The 23,267-nt window shown below is 38.0% G+C and overlaps 1 protein-coding gene across 4 annotated transcripts in view; it reads left to right on the forward strand.

Moving 5' to 3' along the window:
- Positions 1-23,267, forward strand: part of RBM33 (RNA binding motif protein 33) — a 198,986-nt gene that overhangs the window by 98,674 nt on the left and 77,045 nt on the right. For all 4 annotated transcript variants that reach the window (XM_023542038.2, XM_010602106.3, XM_023542039.2 and 1 more), the window contains 3 exons: positions 1,265-1,473; positions 5,818-6,106; positions 12,019-12,077. In XM_023542038.2, the coding sequence (XP_023397806.2) occupies positions 1,265-1,473; positions 5,818-6,106; positions 12,019-12,077 (557 nt within the window). The remainder of the gene's footprint in view (positions 1-1,264; positions 1,474-5,817; positions 6,107-12,018; positions 12,078-23,267) is intronic.

A 23,267-nucleotide genomic window follows, 5' to 3' on the forward strand; every position in this document is an offset into this window, starting at 1 on the left:
TGACACTTAGAACTACTAGAAAAATAATTGCTGATTCACTGCATAAAATGTGTATGTGAACCAATCATATAGTCAAGATTAGAATAAAAGTCTATGTTTCTTAAAAAAAAAAAAAAGATTAAATTTTCCTTCAAATGGATCCTAGATTCTTTTGAAGGAATGCGAATACCATAGAAACAATTTCCACAAAATGAGGTATGGCTTAGAGGTTTTGGAAGAACTTGGAGATGATTATGGAATCAAAGGTATGAGGTAGACTGTGGTAAAATTTAAAATTTACACTTCAGCGTGAAGAAAGCATAATAGGAATGCCTCTCAGTATTATTTAATGAAATCTTTTTAAAGTATACATTTTTAGTATATCACCACAATTTAAATAGTCTTAAAATAAAGGGTCCATATTTAGATCCTTTTTTGTAGGAGCTTAGAATAATGTGCCAGTGGAGTATATAGATCCGTACCTTTTGTACCCTAAAGCACTGGGTAGGGTGGTGAGCACCTACAACAGATGCTTGAATTGATGATTTTTTTTTTTTTTTTACTGTGTGACGACTGTTCTCATTTGAGACGACTTCCATATCAGGCTGCGCATTTATACGGTCTTTGTTCACAGAATAAAGCTTTCTGTAAATCTGAAAATTCGAATGAGTTTTTCATTCTTTATGAGATTAACTGTATTTGACTTCAGAGTGATTTCATTAATAATTTTGTTTTTAAATCAGAACAACCAGTAATTTGTTTTTTGAGTCTTTGTACCATCGTGTTATTAATACTTCCCTCATTGACTTCAGTGTGGATATTGTACTCGTGTATGGACTGGTGAAGCCAACTCCTGACTGATGTCAGTAGCTGTTTCTGAAAATTGGGTGAAAATTACCAATTCAAGAGAAAAAATTACAAAATGCCTAGCACTTTAAAGGCAGCAGTTAAATTTAACTTCAACCCCCCTTCCTTGTTAGCATCCCTCTGTGTATTTTAGTGGTCTCAAATGAAGAGATTTTTTGTTTAAATTTATAGGACATAACTTGTACTTTATTACAAAGGAAAAGCCTGTTTTCACTGGACAGATAACACTCATGGCCAATGAGTGTCATGGATTCTCTGGTATTTGCTACTACGAAAACAGCAGTAGCTGAGTATTTACTGAGGGCGAGGCACTTGCTGTTCTAGTACTTCATTATCATTACCTCTTTCCTGTTTTCTCCCTACAACGCTTTTGTAGCCTATTGGAAGGTATCTAACACATATGTATTTTTTCAATTAGAACTTTCTGCAGAAGCCAAAGCTGCATTGCTTGAATTTGAAGAAAGAGAGCGACAGCATAAACAGGGACGCTATGGTTCCAGACGGGGAGGAAGGAGAGGAGGCTCCTTAATGTGTCGTGGAATGGGAGACCAGAGAAGAGAGAACAGTGAGAGGGGAAGAATGAAAGATCACAGACCTGCTCTGCTTCCAACACAGCCTTCTGTAGTGGTAATTTTTACAATTTTATTGTGATAGCCTTAAACTTTAGAATAAATGAAAAGTGCTTTTGTGTGTATTATTTTCTTTTATCTCTTCTTAATCTGAAATTACAGTTCAGTAATAGGAATAATGCTTTATAATCTATAATATGGTATCATACGTAGTCTTATACATTCATCTCTCTAGTAATCTGATAGTAAGAAATTACCCTACACAACAACTACTTCCAAATAAAGAGTAAGAGACCTGATGTCCTCGAATGGCAAGAACCACAAAGGCACCTTGGCTTTATCTTTCGCCTCTGTAGAGGTATTTCTCTTAAGTATACCAGCACTTCAGATACTGAATTTATAAGCCATGTAATTTAGGCAATGGTTATTTTACAAAAGTATTTTTTCCCTTACACAGTTTACCATAGGTTTTCCCTAAATAGCAGTTTTTGTCAGAGTAATTCTGATATCCTATCCGTAAAAACTTAGATATAAGTATTTTTTATAATTTGTAAGTTAACCATGTATTTGTCATTTCTATTTAATTTGAATTTCCTCTGTATTGCAAAAATAGGACATCTCCAAAGCTGATAGAGGAATTGTAGTGATTTTTTTTTTTTTAGTTTTTTGAGTTAACTTTAGGATTTTATGGCTTTTTCCTTCAGATGCCAATCTTCAAGGACAAATTTATTTACTATAAATGTGTGTTCACTGTGTCCACCACATGTCCATATTTTTATGTGAATTTAGAGGAAAACCACTTTTACTCTGTGTAGAAATGTCATTTTAGGAGGCATGTATTTGTGAAATAACAAACTAGAAAAAATTATTTATTGTCTTTAGCACAAGAATTCCCATTCTGAAGGAAAGGAAGGAAGAGGAGCTGTGGGTTAATTATAGCATACAGAATTTGATGACATTAATAACTGCTATTTGTTCACAAAACTATTTTGTTCTTAAAAAACAAAACAAAAAAAAACAAACCTTTTGCCACTGAGTCAATTCCAACGTACAGCGACCCTATAGGACACAGTAAAGCTGCCCCTTAGGGTTTCTGAGAAGCACCTGGTGGATTTGAACTGCTGAATTTTTTGGTTAGCAGCCCGAGCTCTTGCCTCACTATCGTACTGGGGCTCCTTTTCCTTCTCACACATCTCTAAAATGAAAAAGGCTTCACCTTCATTTTCTGTTTTTTTCCTTTGCCATCCTCTCACCAGTTGTGACTTCCACCTCAGCCTATACTGCATATATCGAAGAACAAATTCAGTTATTTTGGTTTGCTGCGGGGGAAGCAACTACACAAGAGACCAATTTTTGCTTTACTATGACTCTGTGATCTTGGGAAAGTCACTGAACTCCTTGTTTTCTTAACCATAAAGAGGAAGTACTGACTAGCCTACCTCATTCAGAAAGGCTAAACTGAGAGAATACTCAGAAGTTTGAGTTGACCAGAATCTTGAGGTAGATGTAGTATCTGGAATTCTAACGTGACTGATCTGGACCGTTAAAGGTTACTGAAGTAGGAATAAACGAAATAGCTACCCTGACTAAGCGAAATGGAGCTTTGGACTTTAAGCTCTATTCCGATCTTTACCAGTCAGTGATGTTTTAAAAATTGCCAGTTTATTGAAAAGATTAAGGCTGTCTGAAATGAACTTAATCTCTCCCTCTGCTGTCCCCCCTCAAATCACAGAGATCTTTTGATCTTCACTTCCCACCCCCCATCCCAGAGCTGTTCTCTCGTCTTCAACTCTTTACCCTCACAAATTCTGGAAAGAATTTTCTTTACTCATAGCTTTGCTTCCTCCCATTTTTAATGGACCGTTACTACCTGTATTTCACTCATTTCACTGTTCTAAATGGTACTCTGAGAACTGCCACTTTACTTTTTGTCAGTTCTTACCCTGTTTGAACACGTCTTTCTTGAGCCTGCCTTTTTTGGGTGCGTGAGATTTTACTCTCTTATGTTCTAGTTCTGCCTCATCTCTCTCTCTCTCTCTCTTTATTTTCCTTTTTTTAATTGCATTTTTCTGAGGGTTTTGTTAATCTTTTTTTTAATTCAGTATTCTCACTTGGCAGTATTATCCTTGTTGTCATCTGTATGAACCTTAGTCTTTTAAGTTTTTAAGTTCTAGATTCTCCATTTCCCAGTCGTCCATGTAAATCTCCAAATGGATGTCTCATAGGCTCTAAACTTCACTTGCATAAAACAACACGGAGTCTTTCCCTCAGAATTCATCGATGCTCTTGAGTTAATGACCATGCATTGTGGTCATTGTCAGCTTTACCTCAGGCATCCCTATGTCAGTTAATGTGGGGATACACACGTGAATATGATAGACAAGATCCCTGCTCTTATAAGTAATTATAAATGTGATGATTTAGAAAGGGGAATGTACAGGATTCTGTGAGAATGTATCACAGCAGATTTGAACTAGTACTGGAGTCTTTGGAAAAGCCCTCCCTGAGTAGTTAAGCCAAGGCCATACACAGTTTGGTTTCAAAATTCAATTTATTGTACCTCTGAAATGTCTCCTCCTGAGAAAATGGCAACTCCTTTATTAAAGATGCCGTCTTAGGCTGGGTTCTCTAGAGAAGCAAAACCAGTAACATGTATAAATATATAGAGAGAGATTTATTTAAGGGAACAGCTTACACGATTGTAGGGGTTGGAACGTCCCAAGTCCTTGGATCAAGATAGAGTCCTTTCCCAATTCACGGAGCCACAGAAGCTGGTAAGCCCAAGATGAGCAGGTTGAAGAGCAGGGATCCCGCTCACAGGCTGTGATGGTTGAGGAATCCCGAAGGTTGGCAAGACCGCAAGGTTTCTCCTGAGTCACTCAGCTTCAGGGGCTGGCGAACCCAAGATAGGCAGGTCGGGGAGCAGGACACTTCCTCACAGGCTGTGAAGATTGGTGAATCCCAAGATGGACAGGTAAGCTGCTAGCTCAAGTCCCAAGAATCAGAGGTCAGAGAAGAGACAGCTGCTGGATCCAGAATAAGCCAACAACTGTTGCAAGGCGAGCAGGAAGGAAGTAGGCGGTGGAAGGCAGAGAGATGAAGGCTGAGGGGACTGTGAGCTGCCACAGTCCCCACCCTCGCTGGTACCACTCAGAAGATTCCATCATGGGGGTGATCACATACCAGATTTCAACAGGAAAGCGATCACAACATTATACGACTGCCAAAACACTGAGAATCATGGCCCAGCCAAGTTGACACACCATCTTAACCATCACAGTCATTATCCATCCGTGATTCCTCATTATACATATTGTGTATATTAGAATAACAAAATCATCTGTTCGCAGTTCAAAAGCCCACCATAATTAGGCACTATCCTAGGAAGACAGCTTGTTGACTAGACCGCTGATATGCAATGTTCTGCTGTCTCTGCTGTTAAATGGCAGTATGGCCAATATTGAGTAGTGAGTGGGTAAAAGCACAACTTTTGGAATCCGATTGTCTGAATTCAAATCTCAGCTCTTCTACTTACCAACTACTTGACTTTGAAAAAAGAAGAACAGTAATACAACTTACCTTATAGGATTGCTGGGAGGACTAAGTCAGTTGATTTATATACTAACTTTTAAGTAGGTACTTAAAACACGGGAAGGACTCGATGCCTGTTAGCTGTGGCTGCTGCTGCTGTTATTGTTACTGCTTTCCTCTCTGGTGACTCTGTTAGACAGAATAGCCCCAAGATCTTTGACCGTTCTGAGTGAATAATTTCCACAGCCTTTCCTTCTTTCATCCTCTTGATATGGCTGTAGTGGTACTGGTCTCCTCTGTGCTTCCAAAGGTATTCCCTTATTCTCCCTTCATGGCACGTCTGTTTTCTTCCTTCAGAACCTAGTTCAAGTACCACCTTGCCATCCCGCAGTGGAATTACTCTCTTCCCCACTTCTGTCTCTAACATTTTGTGCCTCTCTTCCATGTCTTTTCTGTGATAGGGTTCCTCGTGCATGCTTCCTGTCTTTTTTCCCCCTAGATTCTGTGTTGAACAAGAAGTAGGACTGTGTGTGGGGGGTGGGCTGAGAGCACCTAGCATGAGACAGTGCTCATTGTGACGGTTCTGTTTGTTGAACTGGATTTTTTTCCTTTCCAAATTCATGCCGGGTATTTTGGGGCTAATATTTTTTTCTTTCTTGCCTTGAGATTGACTCACATTGTGAGATAGTAGTCTTTATGGTGAATAAGCAAAGCAGTTTATACTGTTATTTATATAAATGTAACTGGGAGTTTATTTCTTAAAGAGTAACTTCTAAAATTTAATCCGTATAAATCTTTAACACAGCTGCATTCTTCTGCTTTTCTTCTAAATGTTGATGTCTGTGAATTTTTCTTTTTTTGTGGATTTTAGACTCATTCGCCAAGATTAATTCCTCCTCCACAGCCACAGCCTCCACCGCCACCCCCGCCACCTCCTCCTCAGCCACAGCCGATTAGAAGCCTGTTCCAGCAACAGCAGCTCCAGCCTCTGCTTCCCTTACAGCATCCTCACCACCCCTCCCCGCCTCAAGGAATGCACATGCCTCCCCAGATAGAAACCCCGAGAATAATGATGACCCCACCTCCAGTGACGCCACAGCAGCCCAAGAATATACATATAAATCCACATTTCAAAGGAACTGTGGTGACTCCTGTCCAAGGTACGTTTATTTATTTTTTCCTGCACTATTTTAATGTTACAGGCTCCTGTGCATCTGAAGGGCATTTCCCAGTCTTTTTTTCACTGTGGCAGAATAATTTTCACATTCAGGTTTGTAAAGATGAGTTGATTCCCTCTCACATTCCGTTGACACATTTTAGCTTGATGGACCAAGTTCATTTGTTTAAACATTTGAATCACTTACTTTATAAATTAGTGGAAAGTACTGAGAAAATAATTTAAATTTAAAGAACATGTTAGAGATTACCATTGAAATGTATGTGTTGTTGCAGGTCATGAATTTTATGGTGAAAATGTTTGCAATAATAAGTGTTAATTTTCAGGGTTCAGTCAGTGTTAGCTTGTTGGGAGGTACAAATCCATTTTCAAATTACTAATTGTAATTGAATAACTGCTGCTGTTATTATTTCACAAACAGGTCCCTGAAGCTAGGAAACTATTTTCGAGCAATTTGTATGAGACATATCTTCATAATCTGCTTAACAAATATTTGTTGAGCCCAGCATTTGATATATATTGGTGAACAAAACAGACAAAACTTATGCAGTCATGAAGCTGGCTCTCTAGCAGAAAAAGACAGTCAATAAGCAATAGACTTCATAAGTAAGGATTTTATGTGGCTTGTTAGAAGGGGTGGGGAGAAGAGGAAGGACTAGCAAAGGAGGTTGGGTAGGAGTGACAGGTGGAGCAGGGAGGAAACCAGGAGCTTAGAGTACAGGAAGCCAACTGAAGAACGTGTATCAAAGAGGGGCTGGAGTGACCCACTGCCCGTATGTCAAGTAAGACATGGACTGTGCTGCCATAGTGCTTAACACTGTGGAGAGCACTTGCTCACCTAATCCTCCTGCAGGAACAAGCTTCTGAAGGGCAGGGAGTGTATGCACTGCGGTCCATTTGATCCTCAGTGACTGGCACGGTGCCTGTCTCTCATTATCTGTTGAGTGAATAAATGCCTGCGTGCCTGCACGGGGAATGGATAAGTCTCACATTAATAATCCTTGGCGTATTATTACTTAAAATTGTTTCCCTGAATGTGGAACTGCAATAATTCTGATTTCTCGGATTAATTTTACTTATATTGGTATCTGTTATTATTATGTATTTCCTTGTAAAAATTGAGTGGAAAACTGGCAGTTGGTAAGGTACATAAATTTTCTTTAGCCTGAGAAAAATACAGTAGTGTTAGAGCTACGAAGTGGTCAAGCTAGAAGAAGACCCTAAGATGTCTTCTAGGTATGAAAATGGTGAACTTTGCCCAAAGTCAGCTGTGTAACAGTGATCGGATGCAGGTCTTGCCCCCCTCCCAAAGCTTGTGAATGATTCGGTAAATACAAGAACTGGTTTCTGACAAAAGGTTTAAACTCTCAGAACCAGCTAAGTTTTTTTTTCAACATGAAGTAAGTAGCTTTAGTGCCACGTGTCTTTTAATTGGTAAACTACCTTTTATCTGCCATGTTTTTCCCTCCACTGATCTTCAGTGATACGTTGATGCAGGTAAGGGAGGGAAAAATTGTTCTCTCTGGGTAGAGATACAGAGAAACTATCAAAACAGCTGATTATTCAATAGTAAATGAATAAGGTTAAATAGAGGCTACATATTGAATGTCCCCTGTATATATAAGGCCTATAGATTGAACCAGTGATTCTCAGCGCTCTGGGACTCCTTGGCCTTGATGAAGGTTTTCTGAACTGGGGAATTTGAGACAAGAGGGAGAAGGGGGGTAAAGAGCGTAAAATGGGAAGACAAGTGGAGAGAAATGGGGACTGAGGGAGGAGAGGACCAGGAGATGGGTGGTAGATGGAGGGTCAAGACAGATAGCGCCTGGAAAATGGGTACAGATAGACGGGGACGGATAACAGACAGAAGGACGGGAACAGATAGGGACAGAAGGAGTTGAATGGGGAGTATGGGAGCAGGAAGTAAGGGAGAACCACCCTGAGCAGGTATAGTTCTGGAACCTTTTCCTTCACTTTTGTGTTCGTCAGAGCAGGTTCATTTTTATCTGCCTTAGCCCTGGTGGTGTAATGGTTAAGCGCTACAGCTGCTAATCAAAAGGTTGGCAGTTCAAATCTACCAAGGCCGACCCTTTGGGGAGTTCTGTTCTGTCCTGTAGGGTTGCTATGAGTCAGAATCGACTCAACAGCAGCGGGTATGGTTTTTTGGTTTTATACAAAGAAATCAGTCCTCTTATCTACTAGGACAGCATCAACACTGTCAGCCAGTTAATGGCATAAGCTTATTAAGGTGGGAGAAGTCATAAAAATGTAAGGTTAAGGAATTTGTGTCGTCTTTCTTTTTAACTTCAGACACGTAAGTAAGAGTTTGCCGACCACCGGTGTTTTGATGGAGCCGAAGGTTTTTCATTGAGTGAGGGCCTGCTTATGAGCGCTCTGCTTCCCCTTCCTTGCACTGACGCCCCATAGTGCATCCTCTCTGTTTTCCCCTTCCATTTTCTTTGAAGTGAAGCAAAACTTCCTGCAGAACAGTCGTGAGTGCAAAATCCTGAGATTTTTTTCCCTCTCTAGTAGTTATGGGGGAGGAAAATGATTAGGTGACCCAGTATGATTTTATAACCGCTGAGGCTATATGATCTCTTGGTTAGTGAGATTCTGGTATGTGCAGAGAGTTGTTCCAGTTACAGCCGTTAACTAGCTGGTCCTGAACTGGTGATAGAAATAAAGGAGTCAGGGCCAAGTTACCAGGAGGTTCTTGAGGACCACTATGTAATAACTAACATGTTGGCTGAAGATTAATATTCTGACAATTTAGTGATACTTTCTTTACTATTTTATGCTTGTAAATATTTAACACTGATACCATTTTTGATAGGGTACCATTTAGTATCAGAATGGTATCTCTGATGGATTTGAGTAACAGGTCGACAAATCCCTGTGAATACCAGGAAGAGCCAAATGGGACTCTTGGTATATTCATTAATGTTTAAAGAAAAAAAAAAAAAGATAAATAAGTGTGTGAAGTTAATTACACACTTATATTAAATATTAAAAAAATTTAATTCTCTTCTTTTCCAAGTGGTGCTGAGATGGCAGATAAGTACACGTGTCCTAGTGCTTGCAGACGTGCTAGGCTTCTGCCAGGACAGTTGTGAAAACACCTTGACAGTGTGACTGAAGGCTTTCTCTCTGAGACTGTGCTAGATTTTCAGTCTGTTCTTGTTCATATCATATTTGTTCTCAGCTACTTTTTTACTCTCTCTTAGCAGCTTATATTCTTCTTTCCTGCATTTTATCATTGTTGTCTATATAGTTTATCTTTAAAAAAAAAAAAAAAAAATGCTGATACTTTATGGAAACTGCCAGCTAATCCAAGGGCTTCTGTGTAGGAAATCCATGAATTGTAACCAGATTTCTCCCCAGAGATCCTGGCTGGATTCCTTGCTTCCTTTACTTCTAATTAAAGAGGCTTAAAATTTTCACCCTTTCGTTGTATTGGAATCATGCGATAGTAGTTGACATTTAAACTCCAGGTTTAGAAGTAAGTGGTACACATGATAGAATTTTTGAAGATTTGGGTATTTTATATTTGGTACTTAATTTGAAAAATATTGTCTTTACGTTGTTTAACATATAGTTTTTTTCCTCCTCACCCTCCTTGTAATCTTTTGAATACAGAGATATTCTAGTTTTTCTTTCTCTGCTTCATAATCTAATATTTTGCTTCAAATACACAATCCACATACTACAGGGCCTTTTAACTAGCTCTATAGAATGGATCCCATTTTATATAAAGTATTGCAAATTGACCTGCCCTAATTTTGAAATTTGGACTTACGGAATTTATCTCTCAAGGGAGGGATGAACACCTGCCATTTCTACGTATTATAAAAGTCAGTTTCTTTCAGTCACGCTTGCCTTTTGATCAGTGACATAGGCACATACATACTATAACTTTAGGTTGGACCTGTGGAAATATGATGTTAACTATAAGGCTCAATGTATGAATTCCTTGAGTAATCATAGTAAATAAAAAATAGTTTATTCTGGCATTCTGGTTTTTTTTTTTTTCTTTTCTTTTTTCTGGGGTAGTTTTTTTTGTGTGTGTGTGTGCTTTTGATGAAGGTTTACAGAGCAAATCAGTTTCTCATTTAACAATTAATACACATATTATTTTGTGACATTGGTTGCCAACCCTGCAATGTGTTAACACTCTCCCCTTCTTGACCTTGAGCTCCCCATTTCCATTCATCCAGCTTTCCCGTCCCCTCCTCCTGCCCTTGCCCCTGGGCTGGTGTGCCCGTTTAGTCTCCTGTGTGTGGTTGAGCTACGTGTATTATTGTTTGTTTTACGGGCCTGTCTAATGTTTAGCTGAAGGGTGAGCCTCGGGAGTGACTTCATTACTGAGTTAAAAGGATGTCTGGAGGCCACACTCTTGGGACTTCTCCAACCTCTGTCAGACCAGTAAGTCTGTTTTTTTTTTTTTAAGATCTGTGAGTTAGAATTTTGTTCTGCATTTTTCTCCAGCTCTGTCTTTTATTGTGATCCTTGTCAGAGCATTTGGTGGTGGTAACCGGGCATCATCTGGTTGTGCTGGACTCAGGTCAGGTAGAGGCTGTGGTAATTGCGACCGGTTAGTCCTTTGAACTAATCTTTGCCTTGTGTCTTTGATTTTCTTCATTCTCTAGCAGAGAAGGGGTGAGACTAGTGGAGTATTTTAGATGGCTGCTGACAAGCTTTTAAGACCCCAGACGCCACTCACCAAAGTAGGATGTAGAACATTTTCTTCATAAACTGTGTTACGCCATTTGAGCTAGATGTCCCCTGAGACCATAGTGCCCAGCCCTCAGCCCAGTAATTCGGTCCCTCAGGGAGTTTGAATGTGTTCCATGACCTTGCCTTGTACAAGCTGTGCTGGATTCCACAGTATGGTGTAGTGTCATACCCTTCACCAAAGTTACTACTTATCTATTGCCTAGTTAGTTTTTCCCTCCCCACCCCTCCCCTCCCTTATAACTAACAAAGATTATTTATTTCTGTGTGTAAATCTTTGAGTTTTTGTAATAGCCTAACACTCTATTTTTAAGGTAATTTTTATTGGATCTTAAGGTGCGTCATCTCTCTTATTTCTCAATTACCAGAAATTTCTTAAATTAAAAATATGCTACATTATAAATTTTACCCGATAATCTGATAGTTTATATTATCTGGCAGAACATTTTAATGAAAAATATAACATGCACCATATTGTGATTTTCTTTTTTTCTCCCAAAATCAAGGTCAGTATAGCCCATAAATTTTAAAGAGCTTAAACACACCCAGTTTAGCGCCAGTGTCTGAAACTGGTTTCTAACTTTTCTGTTATAAAATGTCTGTTTTAAAATTGATTCCTTGTTCTTTGGGTAAATTGATAGGAATTCTCCTTGTTTAGAAACAAAACCTGAACAAAAGAAAACACGGTCTTGGCATAGAAGATGGTGTGGCTTCTCTGTAGTTGCATGTGTGTGTTTTCACCAGTGCTGAGGTTACGTGGGGTTTCCTTTCTCTGCCTGCTTTATCTCCCCCTCCCTCTTCTCTCTGTGATTTTAGAGAATCTAGATTTAAATTTGTATTTAATTGGGGTAGGAATATATAATTGGTGTTTGATAACCTGGATAGGAATGTGAAAAGCAAACTAGGTGTCTTATTTTAGAGGAATACTACTTGTTTTCTTGCAAAATATTTTAATTCTAAGTAGTAATTCACTGTTGAAGTTTAAACACCTACTTGTGCTACTGTGTGTTGCAAATAAATGTTGTCTTCCCCTTTGCTTTTATGGGATGGTTAAAAGTATTAAGCATTGTGTATATTTTATATTAAACTTAGCATGTCCCTTTCTATGATCGGTAGCAATGTTTAGTAAAATAGATCAGTAATGAAAGGCGCTTTTCCTTTTAGTGCCCTTGCTGCCACTTCCGAGCCAGCCAAGACCTGCTGTGGGACCCCAGAGATTCCCAGTGAGTAGCAGCTGTTCCTTCTGATGTGATATGGATAAGCACACATTTACAAGGAAGTATTAATATTGCAGATACGGGTAGTTCCAGCTGAAGACAATTTTAAGGATTTGTAAATATTGACAATAATCTCTGCAGTTGAAAATGTTTGTTAAAAGCTTAAGGTCAATGGATTTTTGAGAATGGAATTAATTTTGTTTAACTGTAAAATTGTCGAATCAGAATTGTCAGTGGAGTGCCTTTCATCTTAAAGAATATGGATTTTCATTTTATTATTGCCTTCTTACGTGAAGTGCAAAAGGTCCTTGCCTTATTACAGGGTGTATGTATGTGTGTTTGTGCATGTGTGGGTATGTGCATGAAATTCTCGGGAATACAAATGAGATCTCTAGTTGTTTTTCAAAAAAACCTCAGAATTTTTAATAAACTATTTGTTTTATATTTTAAAATGGAGGATTTTCCTATAAAATACCTTTAAAAGAAAGCACACATGTTCTCTCTCCCCCATGCCCTCTGTTTCTCCCTCTCTCTCTCATATGCACACACACGTTATGTAACTTCATCCATTTTTCTAACGTTTAAGTAGGAGAAAAATGTCGATTAATTTTTTTTTTTAATTTGTGGTTAGATTTCTGGTTTTATTAAATGAGGATGTATTCTTTCTAAAAACAATGTTCAAAAAATGGACCAGACCATAAAATTCTGATGTCATTTGTATAAAAAACAGAGGTAGTTTTGATTAAGGTAACAGTTTGGTTTTCGGGAATGTCGAAAAGGCCTATTTGACTCTTCCGCTTTGATACTTCAGTAGATATGTGTTTACATATGACAGCTAGTAAAGAGGCTTTAATGAAATTTACACAGTGGGCTGTATAATCAAGTTATTATTGAAAAGTAATAGCAGTATAGAATTTTAAATTTAGATTATTTTTTAAAACTTCTGGATGTGTAGCCATTATTTATGAATTATGGTATGGTTTCTGGTGGTTTTTTCTAAAATTGCTTATTAGTTTCATTTCCTTATATTTACCTATTTTTTAAAATTACTTACCAAGCTCTGAAAGTTATTTTTTAAAAACGAGGTGACATTAATTGAGTAGCAATCTCTATTTGAGGCATTTGTTCAGATAGCTGAGGTTCGTTAAATAATTGTGTTACCTGTGGATGAATGTGTATGGTTTTAATCATTAGGAACATTTCTTCTTGTCAGACAGCTGAACTGCTAGCTATTGAAAAGCATGAACACTCTGAGTACTTTTTGCTGTTTCTCAAGATTGTGAACATTTGTATTTAAAGCCATTTATTCAGATTGCTTTCATGTTTTATTTGCATTATAGAGAGAATGTTTTCATGTTTTGTTTGTGTTATACCGATAAAATTTGAAATGAATCAGCCATCTTAATTTAAGGAATTAAACCTAAAGCAGTGTTTCATGTGATAGATATTTTTGTAAAATCTGTTTACTGATACAACATCCTAATAGTCACTTTCAGTTCTCATCTACTTTTATTTTTCAATTGCGCAAATATGATTGGATCTGATGCTAGAAGAAGAAAGCCTCGTTAATGAGGCTTTCACGAGAGAATTAAAAAAGAAAAATTTTGGTGACAAATTGAACTTATTTTCAAATTATATAGTATTCTGAGGTTAGTAAATACTGTTGAGCTGCCTTTGGAAAAGTTTCTGCAAGAAATGCTTTTTGTTTTGTTTTTGAGATGGGGGAAGTATATATGGGTGATTGGAAAGAGTTGGGCTAGAAATGAGCACGTATATGATGTAACTCAAGAAACGTTATCTCCAACTCAGGCACTTACCACTGTTTTATCAGGTGTCGTATCTTTCTTTAAATCCCAGTCCTTAGTTAGATCTTAAGTTGAAGTTATGGTGAATTTGTGGTTTTGAAAATGGTCTACTTATTTCTGGTATCAGTTTCCCTTAAAATAATCAAATGTGGAATCTGTTTTTTTAAAAAAAATAATGTAGAGGTCTATGTTTCCTTTAAAAAAATCACTCAGTATTGTTGGGGAGGGAGAGAAACTCTTCACAGTTAGTCCCCAACTTATGACGTATTTGAGTTACAATGAACCACACTTAGGACCATCTATTTTTGTTTTTTTTATTTTGTACATCTTATCGTAAGTAATATGTAATATGTTCAGCATACAGTGTTGCAGTGCATCACTTGTTGATGTTATCATTCTCAGACATTGCACTTGCAGAAGGTCAAAGATGGGATTTATAAAGATACCGACGATGAAAGGCAATAATAATGTAAACTTAAAGAGCTATTCTACTTTCAGAAACCCTGGTGGCGTAGTGGTTAAGTGCTACGGGTGCTAACCAAGAGGTCGGCAGTTCAAATCCGCCAGGAACTCCTCGGAAACTCTATGGGGGCAGTTCTACTCTGTCCTATAGGGTCGCTATGAGTCAGAATCGACTCGATGGCAGTGAATTCGGTTTTTTAATTCTACTTTCGGCAAAACCGACTTAGAATGGAGCCAACAGAATGGAGCCCATCGTTAGTCGAAGACAACCAGTATTATAAAGCTGCTTCCTGTCTTTTTGCTTAAGCCAGATCTTTTTTTTTTTTTTTTTTAAATAAAATTGTCTTTCCCTTTCTGCTCCTGGATTCAGCTTGGTTGCTATCAGCGTAAATTTAATCTTGTAGCATTTAATGAGGATCTCCTGTGTGCCAAGCGCTGTGCATAGTGCTAGTCACCGAACTATAAAGTGGACCAAGCATAATTAAATTAAGCGTAACTTCTGTCCTGAAACCACTTTTCACTTGAGTGACGTTATAAAAACAATAAAGACAGTATTGTGGTTTATCAGAGCTCTTTAGGGGTTCCTCACGGACAGTTGCATGCGCTGCAGGAGCTGTCTCAGTGCTTTCCTGAAGTAGGGGTTCAGTAAATACTTGTTAGACTGAATTGTGTTTTTTAAAATGACTACACACACATGCAAATTTATAAACATTCAAGTTAGGAAGCCTAACTTCAGATTCATTGTAGGGTCTGTTTGAATCAGTGTACTTCTTTGGTACACAAAACTAAGATTCGAATCACAGATATCTATGCGCCAGTTTTCATGAAATCAGCAGTTGATCAAAGCAAGGTACATTGTGATCTTGTCTTTCCCCCAGCTTAAAACCACTGACTGACTGCCACAGCTCTGGCTAGTAAAACCACTGACTGACGGCCACAGCTCTGGCTAGTAAAACCACTGACTGACGGCCACGGCTCTGGCTAGTAAAACCACTGACTGACGGCCACGGCTCTGGCTAGTAAAACCACTGACTGACGGCCACGGCTCTGGCTAGTAAAACCACTGACTGACGGCCACGGCTCTGGCTAGTAAAACCACTGACTGACGGCCACGGCTCTGGCTAGTAAAACCACTGACTGACTGCCACGGCTCTGGCTAGTAAAACCACTGACTGACTGCCACGGCTCTGGCTAGTAAAACCACTGACTGACTGCCACGGCTCTGGCTAGTAAAACCACTGACTGACTGCCACGGCTCTGGCTAGTAAAACCACTGACTGACTGCCACGGCTCTGGCTAGTAAAACCACTGACTGACTGCCACAGCTCTGGCTAGGTAAGTTCAAAGCTCCATGCAGAGGGTACACACAGCTTATTCGTATCAGAACTGTACGTTTCCTTACATTTGTGTGATTATTTGATGAATGTCTTCTGTAGATAAACTTCACGAGTGCACAGTCCCGGTCTTCTTGTGCTCAGTATTATATACCCAGCATTGGGGCCTTTGTGTGTAGAAGGTGCAAATAAATGTTTGTTGAAGAAATGTACCCAGGAATTCAATGTGGAGTTAGTGTGGGGTTTACTAGGAGTCCTACGTAAAGTCAGCAGTGTGTATTTAAAATTTTTTATACGCAGTTTTTACTTCTTGTTTTCGAGAGTACATATTTGAATTTGCTCAGTAGAATTACACCTGTACATTAAAACATTTTTTATTTATGCATTTATTTTGTTGTTGAGAATTTACACAGTAAAACCAAAACAAAATCAAACCCCTTGCCGTTGAGTCAATTCCAGCTCGTAGTGGCTCAACAGTACAGAGTAGGACTCTCCCATAGGGTTTCCAAGGCTATAATCTTTACGGAAGTGGACTGCCACTTCTTACTCCCATAGAGAGGCTGGTGGGTTCAAACTACTGACCTTTTTGGTTAGAGGGCAAGTACGTAACCACTGCGCAACCAGGGCTCCTTACACATAGCAAAACATACACTGATCCAACAGTTTCTGCATGTACAGTTCAGTGGCATAATGTACTTTTAACTGTGTGAGAACTTAGCTCTGCACCCAGCTGGCTAGAAAGACAGTCAGTAGACAGAAGTACCACTACCTTTCTGACTTTTTAAAGGATCCAGGGTAAATTTGGTATTCATGCTAAACTATTCCTTCTCTTCCCCAGTAGTGGTAAACTTTACTTTTTTTCCTTTAAGTCAATTTTGTTTGACAATTTTATGAGATCTTGAGAAATTTTGAACTAGTAACTAGAAAATCATAGAGAATTCTAGGTAACATAATATGAAGGATTATTTTTTATAGGATTATTTAAAATTATTTTTAAAAATTCAAATCTTAAGCCAAAATATGGTGTTCTAGACTATGCCTAATGTAGAAAAACTAGTATTTTTATTTCCTGTTAGTGAATATTAGAGAATTGAATAAACAGTTTTTAAAACAAATGATTTGAATGTTAAAATGATAAACTTGTAAAAAGAAAAGAATCAGTTTTTTGGTTTTCATTTTGGAAAAATTTTCCGTAAGCGCTAGGAACTTTTCTCCCGTCAGTTTCTCTGGTAGCATTAGACGTTGTATTAGGGTAGCGTTTCTTCATGTACTCATTCGTTTAAAGAATTCAGTGAAATATTTTGTAATTTAGGTTTCTGTTTAAAAGTTAGATTCCTCTATTTAGTTTTAGTTACAGATAGAGCTGTCGTTGCTGAATTCTGAAATATTTCTTCTTGCTCCAACTTTTATTCCCAGTGACCATTTTTAATTTTCAGTCAGAGAGGTGAGTTTTTCCCCAGGTATAAAATTTTTCCAGATATAAAATTGATGGCACATCAGAGAATAAATATTTTTCATACTCATTTTCATACCAGAATACGAGTCTTTGCAAATATAAAATACATCTCAATTATTTAAATAATGGATACTTAGGAGAGCTGATTAGCACAGGAGGTGGGCTTATACCCTTAGAAATGACAAGGTTTTTGAGTGACTTACACCCTTCTCCATTTCAACTCCCTTTTTTTCAGTCTTTCTGTTTAGCTCACTACCCCCTACCAGTCCACTGGCTTAAAGCAGCTCCATTAGCATCAGGATGTTTGGATATAATTTCACAAAACAGTTATACGTTTTTGTTTCTTCTTTTGTTAAGAGAGTGGGAATGGGTGAGAGGCTAGTTTACCTTTCTACAAATAAGCAAGTACAGTAAAACCTGCGAAAGCTGGGACCTCTGTAAGGTGGTTACCTGTCAGAGAAGGAAAACGTGAATATCTTCTACTAAAAGGAGTGTTAGAAGACTTGGGAGACATGGAAAAACAAGGCAGTGCTTTCAAGTTCCAACTGTCACAGGTTTCACTGTATTTTGAAGTCTGTTTTCAATTCTAAATATTCCTTTTTTTTTTTATAAGTTAGGCTAATTGGTTTCTCTGTCCACAAGGGCTGTAACTAATTTTTTCTTTCTTTCTTTCTTTGTCATTAGTATAAAACTTAAGTTGATAAAGTTCCGGTCCCTACCTCCTGTCAGCCACTGGTCTGTCTTCTGTTGCTACAATTTTGTCATAGAAGTAGAATCACACAGTATGTTGCGTTTTGAGTTTGGCTTCTTTAGTACTGTGTAATACGTTCGAGATTCTTCCATTTTGTTGTACCTATCAGTAGTTTTAGTCCGTTTTTACTGCTGAGTAGTATTCTTACCCATAAATATATTTTCCAGCTATGCATTTATCCTCAGAAAAATTTGGTTTGTTTTTAAAATTTGCCCACTTAAAGTAACACTAAAGTATTGATTATTGGAACATTTTAAAGTGTTGCTTTGAAGTTCCGTTTCAGTGCAATTACTGTTTGTAAGCATACCAGTAAATTCAGAGTAACTCACATCTTAAAGATTCTTGAGCTGGGGTATTTTAAACCCTATTTAGACTTCTGATTTTGCATTGCTGTGTCAGGTAAGTGCTGATGCAAGTACCAAGTAGTTTGGCTGCTGAATAATTTCTTAGTGCTGTTTGTTTAAATTCAAAATAAAAATCATGGGTTAAAAAAATACTGTACTTTTAAATTTAAATTAGTCTTCTTGGTGATTACATCATTAGGTAGGTACGAGAAATGAATTTTCCTTTGTGTTTACTCTGTAGTTACAGCAAATCACAGGTAGCATTCTGTTTTCATTTAACAGGGTACATGGTATCAGGTGGTGGTGATTGACGCTTCTTGGATTGTTTTATACGGCATTTCATGCAAATCGTGTTTGATGAGACTGCTGCATCAAATTACATTTCTTTCTGATTATAGCTCTTGCAGATGTGAATCCAGACTTTATTCTGTCTAGGGGGGAAAAGCCTTTCTTTTGAACGCTTACTGTTTCTACAACTTGCCTGTAATTCCTTGTAATTATTAGCACTTAGGATAGCAAAGGGGCGATGGGTGTTTTCTCTTATCAGATCTGTTGGTAGCAGGCTAACCGGATGAGATCCTCCCAGCTGTCAAGTATTGTCAGGCTTGCAAGGAGAGAATGCAGTTTAAAATGCAGGTGACATAATACCCAACATCCTCCATTTGCTAGTGGGTTTCTGATTAATCATAATTACCATATATTATCATACCATCAAATTTAATCATATCAATGAATTCCCATCTGTAACGGTAACAGGAGCAGCTAAACACTGTGGTAACCACTATGAAGTAAGGTGGTTTATAAAATTCAGTAACCCTTTAACTTTACTGGCTGTTCTGCCAGCATGCATTGCATGTGTCCCATAGAGATGGGGTGGGCTGAAGTCCACACCAACAACTCAGAGGTCAGAGAGTGCTCACTGGGATAACGTCCTGTCAGCTCCTCGTAACAGTAGCCGTTGGAGCCATTAAGCTACGTTGTAAAAACTGCATCGTGAAAGTGTATGATAATCTACTTTATTTAACTTAAGTTGATAAAGTTCTCTTCCCTATCCCCTGTCAGCCACTGGTCTGTCTCTTCTGTTGCTATAATTTTGTCAGAGAAGTAGAATCACACAGTATGTTGCATTTTGAGTTTGACTTCCTTAGTACTGTGTAATATGTTTGAGATTCTTCCGTTTTGTTGTACCTATCAGTAGTTCGTCCCTTTTTACTGCTGAGTAGTATTCCTGTTCACCAGTTGGACATTCAGGTTGTTTGCAATCTTTGGCTGTTATGAATAAAGTTTGCTATAAATACTTGTGTGCAAGTTTTTGTGTGAACATAAGTTTTCAGTAAATAGCTAGGAGTGTGGTACTGGGTCATATGGTTAAGGTGTACTAAGAGATTAGTGTTTAAAAAACAAACAGAAACTCCGTATGCTTTCAGTTGGGGTAGCTGGTATTACTGCTTTGCTTTGTAGGTTGGTACTTTTTTGAATGAGGAATTACAGTCTTCCTAGAGCATATATTGTGGAAAACAGTGGTAAGTTTTATAAAAAAAAAAAAAAAATGATTGAATGGTCACTATATCCCAGATTTTGCTCAGGGCTATTATGTTAAACAACCTTATGAAGTAGGTAAGATTATTGTCTCCATTTTACAGATGAGGAAACTGAGTCTTAGATTAAACTGCTAAATTTATATAACTAGGTGCAGGAGGTAGGATTGGGAAGCAAGGAAGTCTGAGTCTGAAGCCCATTTTCTTAATTATTATGCTGTACTTTCCCCCTAAATACTGAAATGCACCTCAGTAAACTGGTAAAAAAAAAAAAGAGAGAGAATTTGGGAAGTTGAGTCATAACTATATAAAGCTGTGACTGTCATGAAGTGCTCACCTGGGGACATTTACTCTGGTGGAGGCTGTCATTTGGTAGGGTGGTTTTTGAAAGGAGGATGGGGGGTGTAAGCATAAAGGCCTTTTCATTATGAAATAATGTAAATAAATAATCTTTAGTAGCTTCATGAAAAGCAGTATTTTGTATTAATAAGATTTTTACATAGTAGCGCATGCTGTCGTTTACTGCTTAAAACAACGACATGATCTTAATGTATTTAAATCCCCCCGATATAAAATGGAGCCCTTCCTATACAGTGCGTGCCTCTTCATAATCTTCAGAGTGTATCTGTAGACAGCAGAGCCCTTTATAGGAAAATGGATGTAGGTATTTATACAAGGCCTGGCCTGAAAGAAAAAAGTCCAGGGAGAATAGGGAAGTAAGAGGATTAATATTGATAAGAGGGCTGTAATTTTAATTACGTCAAGGGTCACTAGTGGTCTTTATTCTTTGCATTTAACCCGTTTAATCAGAATTAACTGAGAGGTCCTTCTTAAGTGTCAGTTGGTTTCTTATATAGTTCTTTGCATTTTAAGTGAGATTAATAAATGAAAACATGATGTAGAGAAAGGTTGTAATTTATTTAAAAAGATTCATGAAGTTTCAGTGACATTGTTAAGGTATTTAATTAGTCTTATTAAAATATACTGACTGACCCTTATTCAGAAACTGATAAGTCACACAATAGCTGTTAAAGCGTCTTTATTCTTTGCTTTATGCGATTAACTTTGTGCTCAGCAATTTATGCAAAGTTTTCTTTTTTTTTTTTGTAACTGAAGTTATCAGTTCTTCCTGAATAGGATTAATATAGATAACATCATATAATTAGCAAGAGGTGCAAAAAAGTGAAAGTGTAATTTGTATAAGACTTATATCAGAGAGAATGATAATTTCTTACCTTGGATTTTTAAAGGGCTACAAAGAAAAGCAAAATAGAGAAATTATTTGAAAGGATTAAAGTAGCCTTTTCTTTAAAAGGCAGACCTACATCAGTACTGGAAGTTCTGTGAGTGAGGTATTCACCACTCACTGTCTTGAAATAATTCTGCATTTGGTAGAGGGACTTGGTAATTTATTGTCCTTTATACCCATGAAATGAAAGACGCTAATAAGGGAATGATTGCTCAGTTATATATGGTGAACAACAGATTTTGAAACCGTGTTTTGTGCGGTACTACTTCACTTGAAGACAAATTCGTTTCAGCAAAGGTGTCAGGAGAAGTGATGTGCCTTAGTGGAAGGAGCACTCTATAAACCAAATGTGGGTTCTGGTCCTGAGTTATCATTTATAGACAGTGGAACCTTGGGTAAACCTGAGTTTCTTCATCCTTCAGAACAACTGTTAATTGTTCTCTATTGTGGGGCTGTATTTATGTCAAATAAAATACTGGTTGGGCTGTGTTGGTCAGGATATAAAATAGGCTGCATGTGACAGAAAACTCAGTTAACAGTACTTAAAAATCAAACGTTTTATTTTTGCATAAACATGAGGAAGTTGTGAGCTGGTATAGCTCACAGATGCTATGTGGGACCCATTTTTTTTTTTCCTACCCAACCATCATTGCACGTGCATGTCAGTATTGCAGACTGAGGGAGGGGAAGGTGCGTGGGGCAAAGGTGCACGATTTCCTTTCTCGCCCCTCTCCCCAGCCCAAACTTCCACTTACATCCTCTTGGCCAGAACTGAGTCACATGGCCACTTTGTCACAAAGTTGGAATATGTAGTTTTTTAGCTGAGCATATTGTTGTCCTGAATAAAATTGGGGCTGTATTACTAAGGAAGAATTGAGAATTTATACTAGCCAAGATCTTTTCCTTGTGACTAAAACTTACGGCCAGAATTTAAGTTGTGTGGTAGAGAAAAAGAAAAAAATGACACCTGTGTTCAAAGCAAAGCAGAAAATGGGAAAACGTGGCCCATGAGCCTAATGATACCCACTATCTGTTAAACTTCCTTTCTGATTCAAAAAAGCAATATTGAGAACAGTCAGTAAATAGCTTTCAGGACCTTAAATTTGAAAGTTTCAAAATTTATTCAGATATTCAAACTCTCACATTATCCACTGAAGCAGATGGGGCAGTAACAGGGAGGGCTCTGCGTCTTCCCAGAAGGGTTTCTCCCCTATGTCCCCATTATCTGACGTCTCAAAGGAAGTAACCTTGTTCACTAATCAGTTTATTTCATGAACCAGTCACTGAATATCTTTTCATTATCTGCTCCTTTTTTTCTAATCATGCCACCACTTGGCCAGTCTGCAGGCATTTGTCATCTTGGAAGATATGCCACCATGACTTCTTCTTCCTGATTGGGTTCATTTTACTCTTCGTTTCTTGCGTGGACCTCTCTAATATCGGAAGGTCAGAGTGTCTTTCAGCTTCTTTTGACCCTGTGTCCTCTAACTGGATGCCTCAGTTACTCCGCGTTGCCTGTTCCATTTACAGTTTTAAGGTTACCTACTCAAAGCTCTTTTTCCATCTGTAAAATTCTATTTAATAGCTTTCCAAAACCAGAAATGTTCTAATTTACTCATCTTGACTCAGCTATTTCTTTCTAAGTCATAGATAGTATTTATGGTCTTAACAACCATTGAGTTGATTCCGACTCAGAGTGACCCTATAGGACAGAGCAGAACTGCCCCATAAGGTTTCAGGGAGCGGCTGGTAGGTTTGAACTTTAACCTTTTGGTTAGCAGCTGAACCATTAACCACTACAACACCGGGCTCCTAACCTCCTTTAACCTCTCATAGGTTTATAGGATAAGAACTGCTGATTTGTTTTACCCATTCAGACCAGGCGTGGAATTTCTATGGCTATCTGACTTTTGACTTAGTAGTTACTGGTTTCCTTGACTCTAAAATACACACACACACACACAAAATATTACATATACGTTTGTGATTATAAAACATTGAGACAAATAAGGGAATATGAAAGTAAATCCGTACCACTTGCCATCCACAACAGGTACTGTGTAGCATAGTGGTTAAGTACACATGCTCTGGAGTTAGATGGACCTGGGTTTGAATCCAGGCTCTGCTACATTCTAACCTTACCATGTACAAAGGTATTTAAATTCTTAAAGGATTTCTGTGAGGAGAATATCTACTTTATAGGTTGCCGTAAGGATTGAATGAGATACTAAAAAGCTTTTTACATAGTAGGAGACTA

This window comes from Loxodonta africana, chromosome 22 (genome assembly GCF_030014295.1).
Source record: "Loxodonta africana isolate mLoxAfr1 chromosome 22, mLoxAfr1.hap2, whole genome shotgun sequence".
Classification (NCBI taxonomy): Eukaryota; Metazoa; Chordata; class Mammalia; order Proboscidea; family Elephantidae; genus Loxodonta; species Loxodonta africana.